Source organism: Phyllobates terribilis, unplaced genomic scaffold (genome assembly GCF_046119375.1).
Source record: "Phyllobates terribilis strain yellow unplaced genomic scaffold, ASM4611937v1 Scaffold_3__8_contigs__length_932513732, whole genome shotgun sequence".
NCBI classification, from domain to species: Eukaryota; Metazoa; Chordata; class Amphibia; order Anura; family Dendrobatidae; genus Phyllobates; species Phyllobates terribilis.
The window spans coordinates 205,611,202-205,636,246 of NW_027362763.1; the positions used below are offsets into that span (position 1 = coordinate 205,611,202).

The 25,045-nt window shown below is 43.4% G+C and overlaps 1 protein-coding gene across 2 annotated transcripts in view; it reads left to right on the forward strand.

The window, feature by feature from the left end:
• The window catches only part of MYO7B (myosin VIIB), a 255,392-nt gene that overhangs the window by 135,291 nt on the left and 95,056 nt on the right, over nucleotides 1-25,045 (forward strand). For both annotated transcript variants that reach the window (XM_073674582.1, XM_073674581.1), the window contains exons 25-30: nucleotides 3,069-3,152; nucleotides 6,037-6,164; nucleotides 8,599-8,725; nucleotides 10,003-10,122; nucleotides 11,069-11,242; nucleotides 12,491-12,718. In XM_073674582.1, the coding sequence (XP_073530683.1) occupies nucleotides 3,069-3,152; nucleotides 6,037-6,164; nucleotides 8,599-8,725; nucleotides 10,003-10,122; nucleotides 11,069-11,242; nucleotides 12,491-12,718 (861 nt within the window). The remainder of the gene's footprint in view (nucleotides 1-3,068; nucleotides 3,153-6,036; nucleotides 6,165-8,598; nucleotides 8,726-10,002; nucleotides 10,123-11,068; nucleotides 11,243-12,490; nucleotides 12,719-25,045) is intronic.

The window sequence follows — 25,045 nt, forward strand, 5'->3', positions numbered from 1 at the left end:
GTTTTGGATGGTTTCTGCTTTAATTGTTTTGCATGAGGACAGAATACCCTCCCCGAGCTGTTGCTTAGATGTGAACTGCCTCCCGCCATCATAGACACTTCTTTTGATGATGCTCCAGAGGTTCTCAATGGGGTTGAGGTCAGGGGAGCATGGGTGCCACACAATAAGTTTGTCCCCTTTTATGCCCATAGCAGCCAGAGATGCAGATGTGTTATGTGCAGCATGAGACGGGGCATTATCATGCATGAAAATGATCTTGCTGCGGAATGCACAGTTCTTCTTCTTGAACCATGGAAGGAAGTGCTGTTTGAGAAACTCAACATACATTATGGAGTTCATCTTTACCCCTTCAGGGATCCTAAAACAGCCGACAATCTCTCTCCCCATGATTCCAGCCCAAAACATTACTCCACCTCCTCCTTGTTAGCGCCGTAGCCGTGTTTGCATGGGGTGTCCATCAACCAGCCATCCTCCACTCCATCCATCTGGACCATCAAGATCATTTCATGCATGATAATGCCCCGTCTCATGCTGCACATAACATATCTGCATCTCTGGCTGCTGTGGGCATAAAAGGGGACAAACTTATGGTGTGGCCCCCATGCTCCCCTGACCTCAACCCCATTCAGAACCTCTGGAGCATCATCAAAGGAAGTGTCTATGATGGCGGGAGGCAGTTCACATCTAAGCAACAGCTCTGGGAGGGTATTCTGTCTTCATGCAAAACAATTAAAGCAGAAACCATCCAAAACCTGACAAATTCAATGGACGAGAGAGTTCAGAAGCTCCTTTCGAACAAGGGGTCCTATGTGCAAATGTAACATCACCTAGAATAAAGTTTTGAGTTGAAAACTGTTTGATTTCAGTTTGTAATAACCTGCTAATGCTTATAATTTCAAAAATGACAATTTTTTTGTTCTTTATTAAAATGAAAAGGTTGAAAACTCTGCTGTGCATAATAATTTGGAACATGCATTTTGAGTGCAGTTTGAGTTTTTATTTTTTGAAAAATATACTGTTATCATAGGCAGTTTGTACAAAAACCTTTCAATTGTACTCTAATAGTTATTTGACTGGAAAATTACAATGACTGCAATTCATATAGGTAATTTGGGAAAATCTGAGAAAATATTATTTGCATAATAATTTGGAACACAGTGTATATATGATGTTTTGATTAATTTGAAGTTTTATATATTTTTTTATTTATTTTTAAAAAACATTTTTTTCTGCTTTATTTATTAGTCCCCTCAGGAGACTTGACCCTGCTTATAATATATACTGCAATACCAGAGTATTGCAGTATATATTAAAAATCACAGTCTCCTATGTGCGCCAGCCACAGGCTTGTCTTCATAGGAATACCGTCATGGCAGACACACAAGGCAAACATTATTATACGAAGGGGCCACGATAGGGAACATTATTATAAGAAGGGGCCAGGATGGGGCACGTTCAGAGGTGGGTTTCAATTTTTTAACAGGTTCCCTGTTTTTGTTAAGAAACCATGCCTATTTTAAAGTCATGCCCATTTTTAAAAAACACACCCATTTTGACTCACACTTTCCTCATCCACAAAATACAAGTAACAGGGACTAAAAGTAAAAGCGCTTTCCTCTTCTTGCCCTGCATATACCTGCATGTACAGTCTATTTGCCTCCTGTCCAGTGCACACTGTTCCAGTCACGGTCAGTCACTTCTTACTATGGTGAATGGTATTAAAGGATTTCCTACAAGTTTTTAAAATTAGTACTAAAGGAACCTGCTCAAATTGAAAAGAACGAGCACTCGTCCATCTGTCACCTCAACTGTCTGCTGCACCTAATCTCTGGCCTCAGCAGCCAGAAGAGAAATATGTGCGGAACACCACCTCACTATGACCAGACCATATATTACCACTAGCGTTGAGCAAACGTGCTCGGATAACATGCTATCCAAGCATGCTCGAGTGTTATTCAAGTATGTTCTGTGTGCTCTGCTAATATGTTTGCCTCCATGCGGCTGCATGTTTTGTTGTGGTAGACAGACGCAACACATGCGGAGATTGTCTAACAAACAGTAATTATGTCACAGTCCTAGCCCCTGTCTGTAATAATGTCCCCTATCATGGGCCACTTCCTGCAATAATGTCCTCTATCCTGCCCCCCCCTGTAATAATGCCCCCCATTTTGGGCCCTTTCCTGTAATAATGTTCCCCATTTTGGGCGCCTTCCTGTAATAATGCCCCCTATCCTGGGCCTCTCCCTGTAATAATGTCCTGCATCCTGGGACCCTTCCTGTACAAATGTCCTTCATCCTGGGCCCCTTCCTGTAATAATGTCCTTCATCCTGGATGAACGGGATTAAGTTTATAACCATCAAATTTTTTTTTAACATTTTTTCGTTTTTAATGGCATCTTTTTTACTGGTGTTTTAGTGACATTTTTTAACTCCATTTAACGATTGAGATTTTGACGCAAAAATTTTGGCAAAACATTTTAAAAAAATGCCTTGGCGTCTTCTGGGTGTCTTTTGAGCCTTATAATATGGACTTTAATTATAAAGAATGGAGCATCTTCAGAGCAGAAAACACCTGAAGAATGGTCAACTCACTGTTTTTAACCCCGTGGTGTCTTTGTAAACCTGAAGTGGTTAAAAGACACTCAAAAGACTGAGTGTATTAACAGCAAGTCGATTTTACACTGAAATGCATACATTTGTTTGAGTGTTTAGTTAGCACTTTTTCAGGCGGTTTGATAAGTGGAATACACCTGAAAAAGTTGTCATGTGCACATACCCCAATACAATAACCTATGTCAGCAAAAAAACAGCATTTCAAGTCACCAGGATACTTCTATAAAACGTAGCATTTATTTTCAGCCCAGTATATAAGCAGCAAAACATCAGATCTTTAAAACACCTTTGGAAAGTGAAGCATATGTTTACTTTTATGCTGGGTTAAACATAAATTTTAAATAAATTATTGCCTTGCAATGCTGTTTTTTTGCTGAATTTGGATCATAACCATAATTCCAAAAATGTAATATAGCACTTTAATTAAACTAAATATGCGTTGCTCTTTTTTTTAGTCACCAAGAGTTGACCGAAGGGCAAAATTCTCAAAAGAGATTTCCTCCATGAAATTAAAGAGGTCCTCAAAATTGGCTGTACAGGTAAAATGTGTATAATGAACTATTGTGCTAACTACAGTTTGTGTTAGTCTGCCTTTTTTTCCTAAATCTAAATGTATAGTATGCAAGCATTTTCAAATAGATAGTTTCATAGTTTTAAGGTTGAAGGTAGACATGTATACCTATCGCCTTACATGTTGATCCAGAGTAAGGCAAAACCCTATGGGACTTCTGTGAAAATAAACTATATACTTATTTTTGGCTATGAGATGTGATGAATGGGAAGATGGATGCCGTGGATGAAATGAGTATTGAACACAACACCAATTTTGTAAGTAAATATATTTCTAAAGGTGCTATTGACATGAAATGTTTACCAGATGTTGGTATCAATTTAAACAATCCACAGGGGCAAAGAAGTCAAACCATAGATGTCCATAAAGTAAAGTAAGTTATGTGTAATAATGAGAAATGACACAGGTAAAAAATATTGAACACATGAAGAAAGAGAGATGCAAAAAGTAACAGAAAAGTCATGTCACCAGCTTAAATCTAACAGTTATTAGAAAGCAATCCTGCCACTTAGTGAAAAATAATGTCAGCTGGTTCAACTGATGGCCTATAAAAAGGTGTCTCATTACCAAGGTGCCACACAAGAAACATCTTAGGATGGGTAAAACCAGTGAGCTATCACACGACCTTTGCAACCTTATTGTTGCAAAACATACTGATGGCATTGGTTACAGAAGACTTTCTAAAATACTGAAGGTACCAGTGAGCACTGTTGGGACATCATTTCACCATAAACTGGCCATGACCAGGTGCCTCCCGCAAGATTTCAGACAGAGGAGTGAAAAAAATTATCAAAAGAGTTGTCCAAGAGCTGAGGACCACCTGTGGAGAGCTACAGAAAGACCTGGAATCAGTAGATACAATTGTTTCAAGAAAACAATAAGTTAACCATGGTCTGTATGCACACTCACTTGCAAGACTCCATTGCTGAACAAAAAGCATGTTTACAGTTTACAGTTTGCTCAACACCATTTAGACAAGCCTGTGAAATACTAAGAGAATAAAGTCTGGTCAGATGAGACCAAAATTGAACTTTTTGGATGCCATAATACACACCATGTTTGGAGGCCAAAAGGCACTGCATAACAACCCCAAAACATCATAACAACAGTGAAGTCTAGAGGTGGGAACACCATGGTGTGGGGCTGTTTTTCAGAATACAGCAATGGCTAACTTCATATAATTGAAGGAAGGATGAATGGACAAATGTACTGAGACATTCTTGATAAAAATCTACCAGGATGATGAAGATGAGGGTGGACATTTCAGCAAGACAATAATCCTAAAAACACAGCCAAAGAAACTCTCAATTGGTTTTAGAGAAAGAAAATAAACCTGCTAGAATGGCCGAGCCGATCATCTGACCTGAATCCAATAGAAAATTTATGGAAGGAACTAAAGCTCAGAGTTCATAGAAGGAGCCCACGACCTTCAGGAGTTGAAGAATGTTTGCAAGGAAGAATGGGGCAAAATCACACCTGAGCAATGCATGCGACTAGTTCTCCATACAGGTGGTGTCTTGAAGCTGTCATCAACAGCAAAGACTTTTGTACAAAGTATTAAATACATTTCAGTAAGCGAGCTTCAATACTTTTTCCCTGGGTCATTTCTCATTATTGCACATATCTTAATTTATGGACATCTATGGTTTTGATTTCTTGGCCTGTGTGGATTAGATGAGTTGTTACCGACATCTGTTGAAAATGTAATGTCAATAGCACCTTTAGAAATATAGTTACTTATATTAATTTGAATATATGGGACAACCCTTTGAAATAAAAAATACATTTTTGTAAATTTGCACAAAAGAAACATATGGATACGTTACAGTATACTTCTCTAAATGTCATTACCATATGAAAGGTTATACTGTAGATTTTCTGTGTATTTTAATTTTATAAATAATGTATAAAGTAGTTAGCACAGCGCACAGAAAGCAGTCTATTATCAGCTCCGTAATCCATTCCAAAATGGTTCCATGTAGCAGATGATGTTAATATGCAAGATAAAATTAAGGTAGCCCTGGGTATGAGAGGTGGCACGTATTTTCCCAGACTACACCATAAACATCCCTGTTCAGGTCAGCCATAACAACATATGATGCAAGATAAATATGTGTTAGATGGCCCTCGTGCTGCTAAAATCTATGGTGTGCTTATTAAACCGATTCTACACAGTTTTGGATCCACTTTCAATAATCTATGTCTATGAGCAGTTTAATGAACCCAACAATGTGATGTTTCTGTTTTTTTAGGTTATTTAAGGGGAATCTGTCTGCAGATTTCACACTTCACACTATTTATATTTGCATGTAGCTCTTTCAAACACAAGTCCAGCAATACCTTTACATGGCCAGTCCGTTCATCTGTTACTGAGAAATCAATCTTTGAATTGACATGCAGATGAGGCTGAAGGACTATGGTAGATCAGAAGCCTCTGTCACTTCAGCTCTATTCCCTCCTAGAGCTGCCTCCTCTTGCTTAACTGACAGTTTTATGCTGTCAGACTTTAGGCACAAGAGCAGTCAGTCAAGCAGGAGGAAGCCGCTCTGGGCGGGGAATAGAGCTGGAGTGACAGAGGTTGCAGGTCTACAAATAGCTCTTCAGCCTCATTTACATATAAATTCAAACTGATTTCTCAGTAATGGAGGAAGGGACTGGCCATGTAAAGATATTGCTGGACTTGTCTTTGAAAGAGCTACATGTGCATATAAATAGTTTGGGGTGTGAAATCCTGCTGACAGATTCCTTTTCAGTGGTTCCACTCCATTTATATTTTCTCTGTACAACTATATTTACAACAGCTCAGTGTTAAGAAAAATAAATCTAGTAATACATGTTTTTCATCATTTCAGGTTTCAAGTCAATTGAACAATGCAGTAGATATCCCAGAGATGGAGAGCTCTCTCATTGATAAACCCATGTCAATGTTAGAAAAAGCACATTTTATTGTTGGCAATGGAATCCTGAGGCCAGAAATAAGGTGAGAAATATCAGTCACACTGTTAAAAACAGTTGAATAACTCTGGAAAATTGGGGTCTGAACCTACTGGTTGGGGGTTATATTTTCCATGGCGAATAATAATAGTAATGAAGAGGAGATGCTCAATCTATATATTTAGCTCCATAACCTCAACTAGGAATTAAGTAATCTTTCCAAATTTCTTCCATCAAATTTAGTACATTCCCATAATGGTTAAATTGATAAATAATACAAGGCATGACAGCATTAGTTAGTTTTGTTCTCACATATTCAACCCAAATACTGTAATCCCACCAGACCAAGGTAAAACTACAATATACAGCACATATCATAAAGTCATATGGTGCCCAAAAAATATACGGCAGCCAAATACAATGTAATACTCCCATGCAAAGCTCACATAATACTATCATATAGTTACAATATAATGCTGCATTTCTTACATTATTCTACAATGCACAACTACTGTGCAGCTTTAGTTTACTCTTGGGGTTCCAGTCCTCAGGGCCCTAAGAATTTCCTATCATACCACCACCTAAAACTGGTCTTCATTTCCAAGAGTCTGTTACAGTTTTGTAAACTGGATTCCAACACCTATTCTAAATATCTGCAGGAACCTTCCCATATTGATTGTGTGCCTGCACATACTGTATATTCCTCTGTTCAAAGTCCTGGCAGTTCAACCCCTTTGATGCAATTGCCAACAAGATTTTGAGGTGAAGATATGTTGTCTTTCTAGGGTTTTTTGGTTTGTTTGTTTTTTTCAATGCATTATATGGAACATTAAATGGTGTCATTACCCTGTACTGCAAAGTCCTCATATACCCCTCGGTCAGCTCTATTAAGGATATTTCGACTAAAATTAATGGCCTTTAGAAGGTGGGCATGAAAAAACTTAAGTGAAAGACATGGATTAAAGGGAATCTGTCACCAAGTATTTTCTACCCTGAGAGGAGCATGATGTAGGGACAGAGACCCTTATTCCAGTGATGTATCACTTATAAGGCTGCTTCCTGTAGCTTTAAAAAAAAATACTGTTTTATCTGCTGCATATCTCTCAGTTCTCTGAATGCTGAGCTCTGTATAACCCCGCTCACATTACTGATTGGTAACTGTCTGTGTATACCGTGCATAGGCAGAAAGCATCCAATCAGTGGTAGGGCGGGGTTACACAGAGCTCAGGACTACATGTTAGCAGGTTTACTAGTCCTCTAGTGATAATCTCCTGCTGATAAAACTGTGATTTTGTCAAATTACAGCAAGCAGCACAGTACTTTACTTTACAAACATTACTGGAATTAGCCTCTGTCTCTACATTATGCAGCTTTCAGATTAGATGGCAAAAATCTGGTGGTTATGCTTATGTAAGGGATCATTTGTGGCGAGGTTTGCTTTGCTGTCCCAAAGCACCTGGTTATGGTACCCCTTAGTGTGTGTAGATGATGTGGGGGTTTTCTGTTTGCCCCTATTCAGGCCACAAGTAGTTAGATGGTACAGGAACCTTATCAGAGGATGATGAAAAAGAGAGACCAGATCCGATTTAAAAAGATAAAATCATCTTTACTGGAATTCCTTAAATAAAACAATAATAAGCGATAGCAGGCAATACACTTTCAATACAATTTTTCCGTATCATACAAAGGCCTTCTTCTTATGCATAACAGACACGGCATTTTGTTGGTACAGTTTGATTTTGCAAGTGTAGGAGTACTTTTCAAGCTTTCCTATTCTGTCCTTCACCTTTCTTATTCACCACAGTAAGAGGTGTACTTCCACATACCTTCCAGGTCAGAATAGAAACTCCTATCTTCCAGGACCAGCTAACACGTTGTCCTTGTAGCCCACTCCTTCTAGCTGCCTTTGGGAATTCTGGCTCCCAAAACTCTGATATGCTACAGCTGTACTCACTGCAGATTGGTAGATGCATTCGTCCTATTCGTTCTAGCTCCACACTCCGGCCATATAAGTAGTAGTCAGTTTTTCTCAAACTTGCTATCTTTAATTCATCTGGACTAAACACACTCTCCACTGATGGCCTTCTCCTAAACAGTAATGCATCTTACTCTTTCAGAAGCTGCTCTCCAACTTTTTTTAACAAACAGGAAACAAGTCCCTATCTTCCTATCTTTACTCCTCATACCATGGGCTAGCCTCTAATAATTAACCCTGTCACAGGCTAACTAACTGTTGCAACACAGAATATATGAAATCACATATAAATAGGTCAATATATTACAGTCATACAAATGTGTTTCAGAAGTGTTGCCGACAGCTCTTCCATTCCTTTACATTTAGATAACGTGTTCCTCGTATGGGTCTCTTCTTTGGTGAGATATAAGAAATAGATAAGTTTACAATCAAAGTAGGACCAGCACAGTGAGGTTTGCTGTTCAATATGGGGTTTACTGTAATAATACCATTTTACCATATGTAGGGATGAAATTTACTGTCAAATCTGCAAGCAAGTCTCTGGGAACAATAATAGAAACAGCTATGCCCGTGGCTGGATCCTACTATCACTATGTCTCGGCTGCTTTCCGCCAACAGAAAGGTTTATCAAGGTAAATCACCTGCCTTTGTAAATACACAAATAAAATAATTGCAGTTTCTGCTAATTCATGGATTACCCCTTGAAGGAAAATAAAAAAATACTGCCTATGCTACAGTATGAAGGTGACAGGTTCCATCTGTTTTTGATTACAAAAAACATATTTTCTAATGTATTCCTGTTCTATGTTTAGTTCCATCTGCTCATTGACTTCTGACTTGGGAGTTTCCTCATTAATATTAGATCGTTGGCTGATACAGTCAAAATTGTTGGCTTTATCTGAATTTTGTATAATGCCTTTGGACATATTAAGATGACTTAAAGGGATTCTGACAGTAGGATCAACCCTCCTCAGCCGTCTTTATGTAGGTCATAGAAAGTGAAATGAAATGATACCTTGATTTCTGCGTTCGGATGTTTTATTCCTGATAAATCCATGTTTTTCTGTCAGTCATTACATGTCTCACACTGGTAATGCACCCTTTCATTTACAATAAGCTCTGGAGGCAGATTCTCAGGGAGATCTATGTCCGGCCCAGAGATCTTAACAGCTCATTTACATGTTGAGAAAAATGTGGATTTCTCTGGAATAAGACAGCAGATTGTAGATATCAAGGTATCATTTTATTCAACTTTGTATTACCTACACGCTCATGTAGATGGCTTAGAACGGTTGATCCTAAAAACAGATGCTATTTAAAATATCTTTCCACATAGTAACATATTTTGAATACAATATACACTAATGAATTTCCAAAGTAGCAAGTATGGTAAGACAGAGAATTGAATAGAGCAGAAATTGTATCCTAGTTGGACATGTGCAGTTCTGAAGATAGAAGAAGCAAATGACAAGATGAAGTTAACTCATCCAGTTTTATCAATTTTACATGCACTAGTATAATAAACAGTGTTTGAACTGTCTTAATTTTATCTGGTCACATCCTGCCAAGATGAAATGAATGGAGGAGACTCAGTTCATCTTACAATACAGTGTATTGAAGAAGATCACATAATATGTCTTGCCCTTTGGACACAATACAACAAATGTCTGGTATATGCTGTAAGGCTGATCAATGCAGAGTATAGTATACTAATTATTTACTTTTTTTATTTGCTTCTGAAACCATTTATTAACATTTGTTGTTTTTTATTAGTTTGGATTCAGATTTAGAGAAGGAAATACAGAAATATTTTTCAACTGCATGTGATAATTGTTTGCAAAATTAAAACAAATATCAGAATATTTCTCTGAAAGTTTTCTCTTTGTTGAAATCTTTTTCACTTTTACAGTACCTGCAGAATTTTATCGGTGGACAGCAGATAGCACACAGCTCTGTGTGTATGAAACAGCTAATTCGAACAATGGCTAATGGTGCACGGTCACAGCCATCCAGCTGGTTAGAGCTACAGGTACGGTGCATCCGGTAAAAAATGCCTGAAGCTTATATTACTGAGTTTACTGATGTCAAGAACTTGAATCTTAAAACTTGAAGCAATGTTTCTAAGTAAAAGTAGCTCCACGTTATGGCACAATTAACTTTATTTATAATGTAAAGGGATTTTCTCAAGGTCTTTCTTCAGGAGTGGAAGCTGGGAGTCAGTGTGCTCCTGATGATTGAAAATTCAGATCAGCTGCAAGGTTGCTCTGTTTGCCCAAACTATGCACACTCCAGTGTTGCTAGAAGTGGCACTTTTGCTTCTGTAGCACTGTAGGCGTGCAGGGGCACTAAAGCTGGTTGGGTCCTGCTATCCAGCCAGCTTCTCTGCAGTGCTTGCAAACTGTACAGTAAAGAACTTACAAGGGTTACACTATTGCTGATAGACTGCCGTGGTGGCTGTTAGCCTAGGCAACAAGCAGTAAACGATAGAATGCAAAATCCCTCCATTCTTGAGAACAGAGAGGATTTTTAATAAGAAGGAAATTGCAAAGTTACTTGTTTTTACAGACCTCTTGCATTTGTACCCATCTAAGAAAATGGGGTAAGCCCTTTAAATGAAAGTCATCTGTGATGGAAGCATGTGCTAGCATATGGGGACCCCATAGAAGTCTATGGTTGCTGGATTATGACGGTACAACTTTGACGATGTACAGCAGTGTAGTTCAGCCATGTGCATAAAGCCTTAGATTGTTATTCAAAAGCATTTCATAAATACAGAAATGCAGCCAACATTCAGGTTTATAAACATGTACTGTATCATTTTAATTTTAAATGTGATTGATCCAAAATATACAAAGTATGAGCAAATGTGTGAAAATACCAATGCTAACTTTTCTGTTCAGCAGAAAACCTTGAATCTTCTTTGTAATTGTCGTATTGCTATAAATGATTAGACATTTCCATCTGGTTTGTTTAAGGCATTGACAGGTTCGGCAACTCTAGAAGTGCCCATCAAGATCATGACTGGTGAGACTATCGTCATCCAAGCAGATTCTGCCACCTCTGCTAAAGAGATAAGCAGGAACATTGGTCAGAAACTGGAGATGAAGGACTTATTTGGTTTTTCTGTTTATATCTCAATATATGATCAGGTACATGAAGTTTTGTTTAGTATCCTGTAGAGTACATACTGCAGATTACAATGAATAATACGTATAATACTACACTGATGTTCCCTACAGGACTAATGTATATATTATTGTATTATATCTTTAATGATAATATCTCTCCACGAAAACATGTGCGCTCATGTCAAATTGTTATATCAACATAAGTAATACTTAAAAATGATTATATACTTACACAACAATACCTCTAAGGCAGGGATGTCAAACTCAAATACACAGAGGGCCAAAATTAAAAACTTGAACAAAGTCGCGGGCCACAGAGGAGCATATTTCACAACTTTGCAGCCCTTACAGAGTAATTTTCCTCCTACTGAAGCCACTAGATTGCCCTTTCATTGCCCCCATAAAGTAGGATGCAAATGAAAGTGCCCCCAAACACAGTAAGATACCCCCCCCAGTGAATTCCTCCACAGTACCTTCCACACGTATGGTATGATGACCCTACTGTACCCTCCTGTAAGTATGGTGATCCCCCCACACAGCCCTCCATGCATTGTAAAGGGCCCCACATAGTCCTCCATACAGAATAATGGGCCCCACATAGTCCTCCATACAGAATAATAGCCCCACATAGTCCTCCATTCAGAATAATGCGGCCCACATAGTCCTCCATTCAGAATAATGCGCCCCACATAGTCCTCCATACAGAATAATGGCCCCACATAGTCCTCCATTTAGAATAATGGCCCCACATAGTCCTCCATACAGAATAATGGCCCTACATTGTCCTCCATATGGTGTCGCTGGCCAAATATAATCACCCTGAGGGCCAAATTTGGCCAACGGGCCAGAGTTTGACATGATCTAAGTGAGTGTACACATGTTAAATATTTGTCCGGACAGCTCTGCATCAAAAATGTGTCTTTTGGCAGGAAAAACGCTGCATAAAATACATATTGAAGCAATTTCAAATTTGCAGCACCTCAATTCTTTTAGCCATTTTGCGTGTTTCTTTTATGCATTTTTTCCCATTCATTAGAATGGCTGAAATATGATGCAAGAACAATGAATGAATTGACATGCTGCAGTGGAAAAAGTAAGCAACATGTGCATGAGATTTCAAAAATCTCATTCACTTTGCTGGTACAGCAGAATGCTGCATTTTTCATGGCAGAAAATACACGGCAAAAACATGTGAACATACCTTAATACTTTACAGTCCTATGACATGTATTTTTGTAACATGAATATCTTTCCATTTATAATCGTCAGGTGTGGTCTCTGGGCAGTGGATCAGAGCATCTAATGGATGGTATTTCTCAATGTGAGCAATTAGCCAGGGAAAGGGGAGACCAAGAGAAGCATGCTCCATGGCGTCTCTTCTTCCGTAAAGAAGTCTTCTCACCATGGCATAATTCTTCAGATGATCCTGTTAGCACTAACTTAATCTATAACCAGGTGATACGTGGCCTGTGCTTTGGAGAGTACCGATGTCAGAAGGTAGGTTGACCTATGTGAAACTATCAAAACCTCAAGGTAGGCCATCAATATCAGATTGGTCATGGTTCGACATCCAGCCTCGCGAACAGGTCAAGTGACTCCTGCAAGCCATAACAGCCCACATTGTTGACCAGGGATAAATCTGTACATATTGGAGTGACTGTGCCTGGTACTGCAGCTCAGTCTTATTCAAGTAAAAGGGACTAAACTGCAATAACAGGATAGGCCATCAATATCAAAGTCCCAGCAAACCTTTTTTCTTAGTCGCTTCATTGGGGTGCACAGGAACCATTCGTTAATATACTGCCATCTGGAGGCTGGCACTAAGAATACATCTTAGAAATAAAAAAGCTGACTCCTCTCCATCAGGCTACATCTAGGCAGCTGGCACCCAATTATTCAGTTTAGTTTAGTGTCATTAGGAAGGACTAGGATTAGGGAACAAAGGTCTTAGATGTCACGTTTCCACTATTATATTTAGAAAGCCTCTTGTTCTTAGGTAAGAACCTAAGGCGATATCCTCCTTTTTAATTTTTGCTTGCTTGTTTTGAACCAGGGTTGACTCCGAAGTGCCAAGTTCCTGCCTTGGCTATCATGGTCCAGCGGAACTTGACTTGTAAGCCATAGGTCTGGACTGCTCACCCAGGGCAGGGCGAACTCAGGGCTACCATATTAACCCCCCACTGGAACTTGGGGACGTCATTCTGGTCAACAAAAACCAAAAGAAGACCCTTAAAAAAATACCTTTAATAATTTCTTTTATAAAAAAGATACTCAATAGTACCTATGGAACAGAGTTTACACACAAAAGCAAATATATATTTTGATATACTTCAATTATCCTACAAAGGGGGGGATGTATAACATCCTTAGTTAGTTTTGTACCCTGGTTTTCCAACTTTTGTTGGTCTTTGTTGGTTTGTTTTCCTAAGTTATTATGGCTGGGTTTTTGTCGGGGCCTTTGAACACTAGTAGATGGCTGGATGAGGCAAGAGAAGTTTTTTCAGGGGCTGATTGTAGGGATTCATCTTCAACTGAACCTAATATTAAAAATGTTTTTTCAGACCTGTTGGATGTATACAAAGAGAATATAAAATCCTGGTGGGAAGTACAATCCCTGGAAAATTATATCAAACAAGGCAGGGGCGGACACAGACTGTAGTGGGCCCCTGTGCAAGAAATTTTTGGGGCCCCCCCCTGCCCTTCATAAGGCAACAAAGTTATGTAAACATAACCCCCCCCATGTGCATCTCTCATCCCCCCCCATGTGCATCTTTCATCGCCCCCATGTGCATCTTTCATCGCCCCCCATGTGCATCTCTCATCCCCCCCATGTGCATCTCTCATCCCCCCCCATGTGCATCTCTCACCCCCCCATGTGCATCTCTCACCCCCCCCCCATGTGCATCTCTCATCCCCCCCGTGCATCTCATCCCCCCCGTTCCTAGTTAATTAATTGTATTTAAAAAAAATAAAACTTGTTATACTTACCCCCATGCGATCCCTGCAGAATCCTGGCGCTCGTCCACGTCGCTGCCACCAGGTTCTCCTGACGTTCGGCCATGTGACGGCGGCACATACATAGCCATCAGCTTTTGTTTTGGCCAAAAGATTTTTAAAGCCGCCACCACGATAAGGTAGACTCTTCTGGCCGGGCCCTACTCTAACCTATTAAAATTTTCTTAAAACATCCAATACTCTTTTTAGATATATTTTTATTTCGTTTTCTTTAAGGGAATGTGTCATATACATTTTTTTTTAAATGACCAATAATACCACATACAGGGAATACCGCCACACCATGACCAGACCACATATTACCACAACATAGTGACCGAATAATACCACACAGAAGGAAGAAAAACTGCCACACCATGACCAGACCACATATTACCACCACATTACTAATATTACCATAAGTGTCATTATACACGGGAGCTCTATACATGGTATGTATAATTTAAGTGTCCAGGTAATCTAGTGATCACCAGTGACATTATACACAGGAGCTCTGTATATAGTGTCAGTGTACAGGTAATACAGTGATCACCAGTGACATTATACACAGGAGCTCTGTATATAGTGTCAGTGTACAGGTAATACAGTGATCACCAGTGACATTATACACAGGAGCCCGGTACATAGTATATAGTGTAAGTGTACATGTAATACACTGACTCACTGGTGACGTCTCTAGGTGAAGTCCTTCATCTTCGCTTTTCTCCTTCATCCAGCACAGACCGCCATCACGTCTTCCAGCCAGGACTCGTCTCTGCATAAAATAACACAGTTATCTAGAGCACATTCCCCAACTTCTACATTACGCAGCTGAATACAGACGTGCACCCACCATTAATATATAGTTATTATGCCACTCACCATTCCAAATATAAATTGTAATCCACCACGGTGCCCCCATTAACTGTAAATAGGCACTTAATATATAATTTAATTAGAACCTCTACTCTTTCCACCAATTTGTTACCAGTTACACTCCTGCATCCGCAACGCCCCCTACTCTATACTTCCTGCTCCCCGCATTCATTATTTACATGCACCCCCTGCCCCAATTCATTATATCATGTCCGTGCTCTCCCCACCCCATCATCATTTACTCTCCCCCACCCCACATTCATTATGTGCAGCTCATTATCCCCCTACTCCCAATTCCCCCATGTGCAGCTCATTTTCTCCCAATTCCCCCATGTGCAGCTCTCATCCCCCCCATGTGCACATCTCTCATCCCCCTCCCCATGTGCATCTCTCATCCCCCCACATGTGCAGCTCTCACCACCCCCCACATGTGCACCTCTCTCATCCCCCTCCCCCACATGTGCACCTCTCTCATCCCCCTCCCCCACATGTGCACCTCTCTCATCCCCCTCCCCCACATGTGCACCTCTCATCCCCCTCCCCCCATGTGCATCTCCCATTCCCCCCCATGTGCACCTCTCTCATCCCCCTACCCCCATGTGCATCTCCCATTCCCCCCCATGTTCATCTCCCATTCCCCCCCCCATATGTGCATCTCCCATTTCCCCCCCCCTCCATATGTGCATCTCCCATTTCCCCCCCCCCTCCATATGTGCATCTCCCATTTCCCCCCCCTCCATATGTGCATCTCCCATTCCCCCCCCCATATGTGCATCTCCCATTTCCCCCCCCATATGTGCATCTCCCATTTCCCCCCCCCATATGTGCATCTCCCATTTCCCCCCCCCATATGTGCATCTCCCATTTCCCCCCCCCATATGTGCATCTCCCATTTCCCCCCCCCATATGTGCATCTCCCATTCCCCTTCCCCCCCATGTGCATCTCCCATCCACCCCCCCATATGTGCATCTCCCATTCCCCTTCCCCCCCATGTGCATCTCCCATCCCCCCCCCCATATGTGCATCTCCCATTCCCCTTCCCCCCCATATGTGCATCTCCCATCCCCCCCCCCCCATATGTGCATCTCCCATTCCCCTTCCCCCCCATGTGCATCTCCCATCCCCCCCCCCCATATGTGCATCTCCCATCCCCCCCCCCATATGTGCATCTCCCATCCCCCCCCCCCCCATATGTGCATCTCCCATTCCCCTTCCCCCCCATGTGCATCTCCCATTTCCCCCCACTCCTAGTTAATTGTATTTAAAAAAAAAAAATAAAACTTGTTATACTTACCCCCATGCGATCCCTGCAGAATCCTGGCGCTCGTCCAAATCGCTGACACCAGGTTCTCCTGACTTCCGGTCATGTGACGGCGCGGTCACATGACCGGAAGTCAGGGGAATCATAAAGGCGCTGCCGCAGCAGAGCAGCGCAGCGCTGATGTCCCGGACCCGGCGCTTAGCATGGGGCCGGGGGCCCCATGAGGAGAGAGACGCACAAGAGGGGGGGCTCCGAGGGGGCCCCTACCGGCCGGGCCCCATACTGGAGTCAGGGCAGTCATGCCCTGATGGCGGCCCTGCTGGAGGCTGGAGGGGCCCCCTCTCCCTCGGGGCCCCCGTTCAATGAACCGGCTGCACGGTCGGTAGTTCCGCCCCTGAAACAAGGGATAGTACCAAGAGGTTCAATTTGTTACCAGCTATTAGGAGCAGGTCAATCTCACTCCTATCTAAATGGGAGAAGGAGTCTACAGCCTCGTCTTTGAGATTTATGCAGATTCTATTGGAGGAAGAGAAGATTACTTTTGAGAAATCCGCGGTTACTCTTAAGGAACATATTGATAGGGCTCTCAATTTTAAATCAGCATCAGAATTTTCCACTAGAGAAGAAGCATTGAAAGTCGCGATAGAGAAATACCAACTTATTCTTAAAGATAGGAAGCATATACACTTCACTAGGGATCTTATTGATTTTAGAGAGAAACGAGCCTATCCAGCTCTTAATAATAAATCAGGTACATTGACGGATATCTCTTCATCAGACCTAGAGTCATCGGATACTGAACGCATCTCTAGGGACTATTCCAGTTTTCATAATAGATCAAGGGGACGGGGTAGAAAGAGTACCTATAAGAGATGGCAAAACAGAGGCTCTCCTGGTCAGGGACCACCCCCCCCTACTCCTTTGTCTATGGTTTCACCCTCCACCTCGTCTTCCTCTTCTTCTTTTTTAGAGAACAGGGATGCAAGATACCATTTACGAGAAAGGATGGTGAATTACAACCGGTAGTCAATTATGAACTACGGTCTGTCCTACATGCTGGTTCTGATAGTAGTATTTTAAATCTATCCTCAAGTCCCCTTACAGTGATGGAGAGAAGGGTATTGGGTGCTGGACTATCATATGTTCCTACGACCCGTTTCGATCCTTTTTTGTGGGTTAAGGATATTGAACTATTTCTTAGAAAACTGAGGTGGAAGAAGTTTTTTTCCCATAATGACAGGCATAGATGCCAAGAACTTGGTATCTCCCTGGATGAACTTAAAGATGTTCACCTTTTGACAGAATTGGCAGAGGAGGGGAGTCGCGGATTAGGTGAAGGTCCTTTCTCAGATTTGAGACTTAAGAGCACGAAAATGCCACCTATGGGGGAGATTAGCAGTATAGATATCTTTTCCTCACTTGTTACAGAGGAGATAAAGAAAATTAATCCAAGATCACATAGAGTGAAGTCCAATCTCACTTTTGAGGAGCGAAGAGCACTACAGGATTTGAGTAACGATACCTCCCTTGTCATTAAACCATCAGACAAGGGAGGGAATATAGTGCTCCTGGACTGTGATCAGTATATTGCCATGTGTGTTGATATCCTTTCAGACACCATGACTTACAAGATACTGCAAGGTGACCCTACCCCTGTCTATACCAAAGCTCTATCTGCGATTCTACAACAAGCCAGACGAGACTGCCTTATTTCATCAAGTGAATTTAATTTCCTTCTTCCTAAATTCCCTATGACTGCGACTTTCTATGCCCTCCCTAAAGTCCATAAGGGGTTTCCTCCATTAAAAGGAAGACCCATTGTTTCTGGTGTAGATGCACTGAGTCAGAATTCGAGTATATATCTTGACCAGATGCTTAGACCTTTTGTCACGGCCCTTCCTTCCTACCTCAGGGACACAACAGATCTGTTAACGAAATTGGATGGCATCATAGTTGATCCAGGGACCATTTTGGCCTCAATTGATGTGGAGGCGTTGTACTCCAGTATACATCATACGGCAGGCCTATCAGCAGTTGATTTTTTTCTTAAAACAAGGGGCAATCATCTTATCCCGCATAATGGTTTTATCCTTGAATTATTGGAATATGTGCTGACTCACAATTTTTTTCTTTTTCATGGTAAATTCTACCACCAGCTCAGGGGCACAGCAATGGGGAGCCCTTGTGCCCCCACTTATGCTAATTTGCTCCTGGGCTGGTGGGAGGACACTATTGTTTTCGGGGACGGGGATGTCATCGGTGGCCCATATATTAAATTTTGGGGTCGTTATATTGATGACATCCTCGTCCTCTGGATGGGTGATGAGGCGTCTTTCATTGGCTTCATACAACATCTAAATGTCAATGAACTGGGCCTAAAATTTACATATGAAATTGGTGGTAAAAAACTGGCTTTTCTGGATGTCTTGTTATCAATTGATGATGCAGGTTCTCTGAGATCATCGATCTTTAGAAAACCGACCGCGGCTAATAGTCTCCTGAATTGGGGAAGCTATCACCCTAAACCATTAAAACAGGGGATTCCGAAGGGTCAGTTTTTAAGATTAAGGAGAATCTGCTCATCTACTTCTGATTTTTTGTCGAAGACTAGGGATTTGAAAAGTCGATTTATCGATCGTGATTATCCGAGCAGGGTAGTAAATAAAGCATTTACACATGCCCTACAACAGGATAGGTCTACATTACTTATAGCTCGTGATCGATCTGAACAGACTTCATTAACCAGACTGATTGGGACATTTGATGATCAACATCCAAAAATTATGACAATCTTGAGGAAACATTGGGGCATCCTAAAGGTAGATCCGGATATTGCTAAGTGTATTGCGGATTTTCCATCCGTAACCTTTAGGAGAGGTAGATCCGTAAAAGATCAATTAGTACATAGTCACTTTGTACCTCCGAGGAAGGAGGGTACATGGTTGGACAGAAGGTCTACTGGGACTTTTAGATGTGGCAAATGCTCTTTTTGCCGACATATATCTATCTCTGATACCTTTATGAGCTCTGTCACCAAACGTATATATAGAAATAAATTCTTTGCTAATTGCAGAAGTATGGGTGTAGTTTATATTTGTACCTGCACTTGTCCTAAAGACTACGTAGGGAAGACTAGGAGACAATTTAAGGTCCGCATTGGAGAGCATCTGGGGGACATCCGTAACAACAGGGATACACCCCTAGCTAAACACATCAATTTGCATCACGGAGGTGATTTAAATTCTTTCACGTAACGTTCAATAGAAGTCGTAGATATGCCAATTCGTCAAGGTGATTGGGACCGTAAAATTTTACAGCGTGAGTCGAGGTGGATTTTTTGGCTCGAGTCCCTAGCCCCTGGAGGTATTAACGAACAATTGAGTTTTTCTAGTTTCATCTAGCCATTTCAGGTTTTTTCTATAACCCTTACTGACAAAATCAATATCAGCCTTCTTTAATAAATTTTAGCTTGTTATTTATTTTCCAATGTATTTATAATATACATTGTGAATCTGGGACACTGTTGTCGTCAACAAGTTTATGGACTATAAGCCTTCTTTTGGTCATTGTACTTTTTTGCCATTTTTTGTGAGTATATCAGTGTTGTCTCTCTTTTCTCCCTTTTTTTTGTTTATTATTTATCCCCTCCCCTCTTTGTTTATTATTTTTTTAGTTTGGTTGGTTACTGATGTTAATATGATTATGAGCTATTTAGTATGCATTATTTTTTTTGAATCCATAAGTATGAGAACTTTCACTTGAGCGAGGGTTTGTTATTGTCTCCTTTCTATATCATGTGCCCTTTAAAATCGTATGTTATTAAGTGCTGGAGTACAAGTAATTGGTACGTAGTTTGAGTACCCCTCTCTGTGAATTGCGTTACCTACGCAGCCGGATTTTGAGTTATATGTAACATCCGGAATAATAAGGAACGGACTTTGCGTAGTCCCCTTTGTTTTCCTTCGGTGTCTGCGTAACCGGAAGTTGCGTTTAGCGTAACTCCCGGAAATGACACTGAACTGCGTATGGAGGGTATCGTGGAACGCTGCTTGCGCTTCAGGAGGTAAGGTAACCGTGCTATCAACTGCAGGTGTTTTGCCTGATTGAATATGGGCTCCAATTAAGGGAAGTATATATATAGAGAGACCATGTTCATTAGTCTACATACGGTGATTTTTGAATTATGGAAGCACACATTTTCTGTGCACCTACTATGGGCTTTCTCCTCTGATACTGTCTGTCCCCTGATGAGCCCCATACTGAGGAGGGGGTGAAACGCGTAGGGACTGGGACTAGGTCAATGGGACCTCATGTTTGGCATATCACCTTGGGACATTCATTGATGGACTTTCTTTGGATAAACCTGAATGGGCGTACCTGCTGACAACCCCTTATCGTGAATCCATTTTTTTTGGCTGGATGATCTCCATGGTCCCCCTAGGAACATTGCCTGGAATACATCATCTGTCATCTCAGAAGAAATGCGCTTAAGATAAGTCCATTTGTTTATTTTTGCAACCACCTTGATAGGATATGCTGCATAACTGCGGATGCTGGGATGTTAATAATGGACATTGTAACGGGTCTGGGAGGCGGAACCTCTGAGCTACTATACAAGGGGGCGGCCCTTGTAAGGGAGCGGGTGGCAGTCTCTGGATGAACGGACAGGGAGATACGGCAAGTGATCAGGGCAGTCTCTGGGTAAAGGGTAGGTACGACCTGTGATGGCAGAGCCTCCGGGTAGGCTAGCAGGCAGATGGTAGATGTGTGCTCCCAGGTGAGCAAGCGAGAGTCTCTGGAATAGCAGGTGGTCACGGCACGTGACGGCGGAACCTCCGGGCTGGCAAGCAGGCAGGTAACGGAGAAGCGCTCCCAGGTGAGCGGACAAGAGTCTGAAGTAGCTGATGGTCACAGCACGTGACAACGGAGCCTCCGGGCAGGCAAGCAGGCAGGTAACGGAGAAGCGCTCCCAGGTGAGCGGGCAAGAGTCTGGAATAGCTGGTGGTCACAGCACGTGACAACGGAGCCTCCGGGCTGGCAAGCAGGCAGGTAACGGAGAAGCGCTCCCAGGTGAGCGGGCAAGCTGGTCCATAGACAGACTGACCGGAGTTGTAAGGCAGACCGTCGGACCTCAGGAAAGCAGGCAGGTAGCTGATGTGCGCTCCCAGGTGAGCGGGCAGGCTGGTCCTTTAGACAGACTGACAGGAGTAGTAAGGCAGACCGTCGGACCTCAGACTGGCAGACAGGTAACAAGTATTCAGGCAGGAATCAGGCAGGTAACTGGCAGGAAACTGGCAGGTAACTGGCAGGAAACTGGCAGGTAACTGGCAGCGGGACCTGAGGGCTGAAGCACAGGTGAGACACAGGTGCAAACAACATTGCTCGGGCACCTCCATTTTGGAGGAGGTGCCTTATATATGATGAAGTCCTCCGGCCATTGGCCGGGGACTCCTTAGGATGGCGCGCGCGGCCCCTTTAAGAGGAGGGGAGCGCGCGCGCGCGCGCCCTAAGCACAGGGGCCGGGAAGGAGCGCGCGCTGAGAGCAGAGCAGGAGGAGGACGCCGGGAAGGAGCGCACGCTGACAGCAGAGCGGGGAGAGGACGCCGGGCACGGAGCAGAGCGGTGAGGGGAGCAGCGTCCCTGCCTAGCAGAGGGCAGGGACGCCAGCGCTACAGTACCCCCCCCTTTAGGCCCCCCCTTTTTTAGGCCAGACAGAAATTTAGCTAGGATGAGAGGGGCATGGATGTTCTCCCGGGGCTCCCACGTTCTCTCCTCAGGACCAAACCCCTTCCAATCTACCAGAAAAAAGGTCTTTCCTCTTACCCTTTTGGTGGCAAAAATGTTCTCTACCTCAAACTCGTCCTCAGCAGAAACCGGAGCAGGAGGCGTACCTGTAGACTTGGAAAAAGAGTTAAGTACCACAGGTTTGAGGAGAGATACATGGAAGGAGTTAGGGATCCGTAAGTTGGCCGGGAGTTTCAATTTATAGGCCACCGGGTTGATCTGACTGATGACCTCCAGTGGGCCAATGAACCGAGGCCCTAACTTATAGGAAGGGATCTTGAGCCGGACATATTTGGACGAGAGCCAGACTTTATCCCCAGGACGGAATTGAGGAGGGTCCAGACGTTTTTTGTCAGCGTGTCTTTTCATACGCTCGGAAGACTGAAGGAGTGCGGATCGGGTACTCTCCCAAATGGAGGAAAATTTGCTAACGAGAGATTCCGCAGCCGGGTTGTCCACCGAGGTGGAGACAGGAAAAGGAATCCGAGGATGCTGACCAAAGACTACAAAAAACGGGGATTTGGAGGAGGATTCGCTCTCGTGATTATTGTAAGAGAACTCGGCCCATGGTAGGAGATCCACCCAGTCAGAATGGTGGGCATTAACGAAGTGCCGGAGGTAACTGGTCAGGTTCTGATTGATCCGCTCCACTTGACCATTGGACTGTGGGTGGTAAGCGGAAGAGAAGTCCAGGGTGACGTCTAGTAGTTTACAAGTGGCTCTCCAGAAGCGTGAGGTGAACTGTACCCCACGATCCGACACGATGTGGAGGGGCAGGCCATGAAGACGGAAGATGTGACGAATAAAGTCTCTAGCTAGCTCGGGTGCAGACGGGAGGCCTGGCAGGGGAACGAATTGAGCCATCTTGGAGAAGCGGTCAGCGACCACCCAAATGACCGTACAACCGGCAGAGAGTGGGAGGTCAGTTATGAAGTCCATTGCAATATGCTGCCAGGGGGCAGCAGGTACTGGGAGCGGAAGGAGGCGACCGGCTGGCAGATGTCTCGGAACCTTGTGGCGGGCGCAGGACACACAGGCAGAAACAAAGTCTATTACATCCTTGTGCAGGGTAGGCCACCAGTAGTGCCGGGAAATAAGCTGGAGGGTCTTCTTCTGACCAGCGTGGCCAGCCAGTTTAGACGAGTGACCCCAGTGAAGGATCTTCTCCCGATCAGGTACTGATACGAACGTCTTTCCGGGAGGGAGACGATTTAGACTCACGGGAGCCACCTGCATTACTCTGGCGGGATCGATGATGTGTTTCGGATCTTCCTCGAGATCAGATACCAGAAAGGATCGAGACAAGGCGTCCGCCTTGACGTTTTTGTCAGCCGGGCGAAAATGAAGGACAAAATCAAAACGAGCAAAAAACAAGGACCACCGGGCTTGGCGCGGGTTAAGTCTCTGGGCATGCTGGAGGTAAGCCAAGTTCTTGTGGTCAGTGTAAATTATTACCGGGTGAAGAGCCCCCTCAAGCAGGTAACGCCACTCCTCCAATGCCAGTTTGATGGCCAATAACTCTCGATCTCCTATGGAATAATTGCGCTCTGAGGAGGAGAAGAGTTTAGAGAAGAAGCCGCAAGTTACCATCCTCCCGGAAGAAGATTTTTGAGTAAGTACCGCTCCAGCTCCAGAGGAGAAGGCGTCCACTTCCAGGAAGAACTGCTTGTTGCCGTCCGGGCGATGCAGCACCGGGGCGGAAGAGAAGGCCTGTTTTAAGGAAAGAAAGGCTTCTTCTGCTTCGGGCGGCCACTCTTTGGGATTAGTACCCTTACGGGTGAGCGCGGAAATTGGGGCAGTCCGGGAAGAGAAGTGTGGTATGAAGAGGCGGTAGTAGTTGGCGAAGCCCAGGAACCGCTGAATGGCCTTCAGCCCCTCCGGTCGAGGCCATTTCTCGATGGCAGACAGTTTCTCTGGATCCATTCGTAGGCCGGTCTGAGAAATAATGTAGCCCAAAAACGGAAGCGAGGTCTGCTCAAAGAGGCACTTCTCGTATTTAGCGAAGAGGTGATTCTGCCTGAGCCTGAGCAGGACCTGACGAACGTCCCTCCGGTGAGTCTGGAGATCCGGAGAGAAGACCAAGATGTCGTCCAGGTACACCACTACGCAGGAGTAGAGAAGGTCCCGGAAGATGTCATTGACCAACTCTTGAAAGACGGCAGGAGCGTTACAGAGACCAAAGGGCATTACCAGGTATTCATAGTGGCCGTCCCGGGTGTTGAATGCCGTCTTCCATTCATCCCCTTGACGGATACGAACCAGGTTGTACGCCCCACGGAGGTCTAGTTTGGTGAAGATTCTAGCCCCCCTCAGACGATCAAATAATTCTGGAATGAGCGGAAGGGGATACTTATTCTTCACCGTGATCTGGTTTAGGCCTCTATAGTCTATACAGGGACGGAGAGAGCCGTCCTTCTTTTTGACGAAAAAGAAGCCTGCTCCCGCCGGGGAGGTAGATTTCCGGATGAACCCCCTGGCCAGATTCTCCTCAATATATTCGGACATCGACCGGGTCTCAGCAGCGGATAAAGGATAAATACGCCCACGGGGAGGAGTAGTACCGGGTAACAGGTCGATGGGACAGTCGTATGGTCTATGAGGGGGTAATGTCTCTGCCTCCTTTTTATTAAAGACATCAGCATAAGACCAATAAGGAATTGGAAGTCCAGGTAGATTAGCTGGGGTAGGAGAGGGACGGACGGGATGGACGGGAACCAGGCAGGTCTTATGACAGTCTTGTCCCCAGCGAAGGACTTCTCCGGTTTGCCAGTCAAGCACGGGTGCATGTTTCTGGAGCCAAGGCAGACCTAGCAAGAGGGCGTGAGAGAGTCCAGGCAGAACATGAAAGGAGATACTCTCAGAATGCAGCATTCCCACCTGCAGAGTAATGGATTCGGTGATGAGTTGG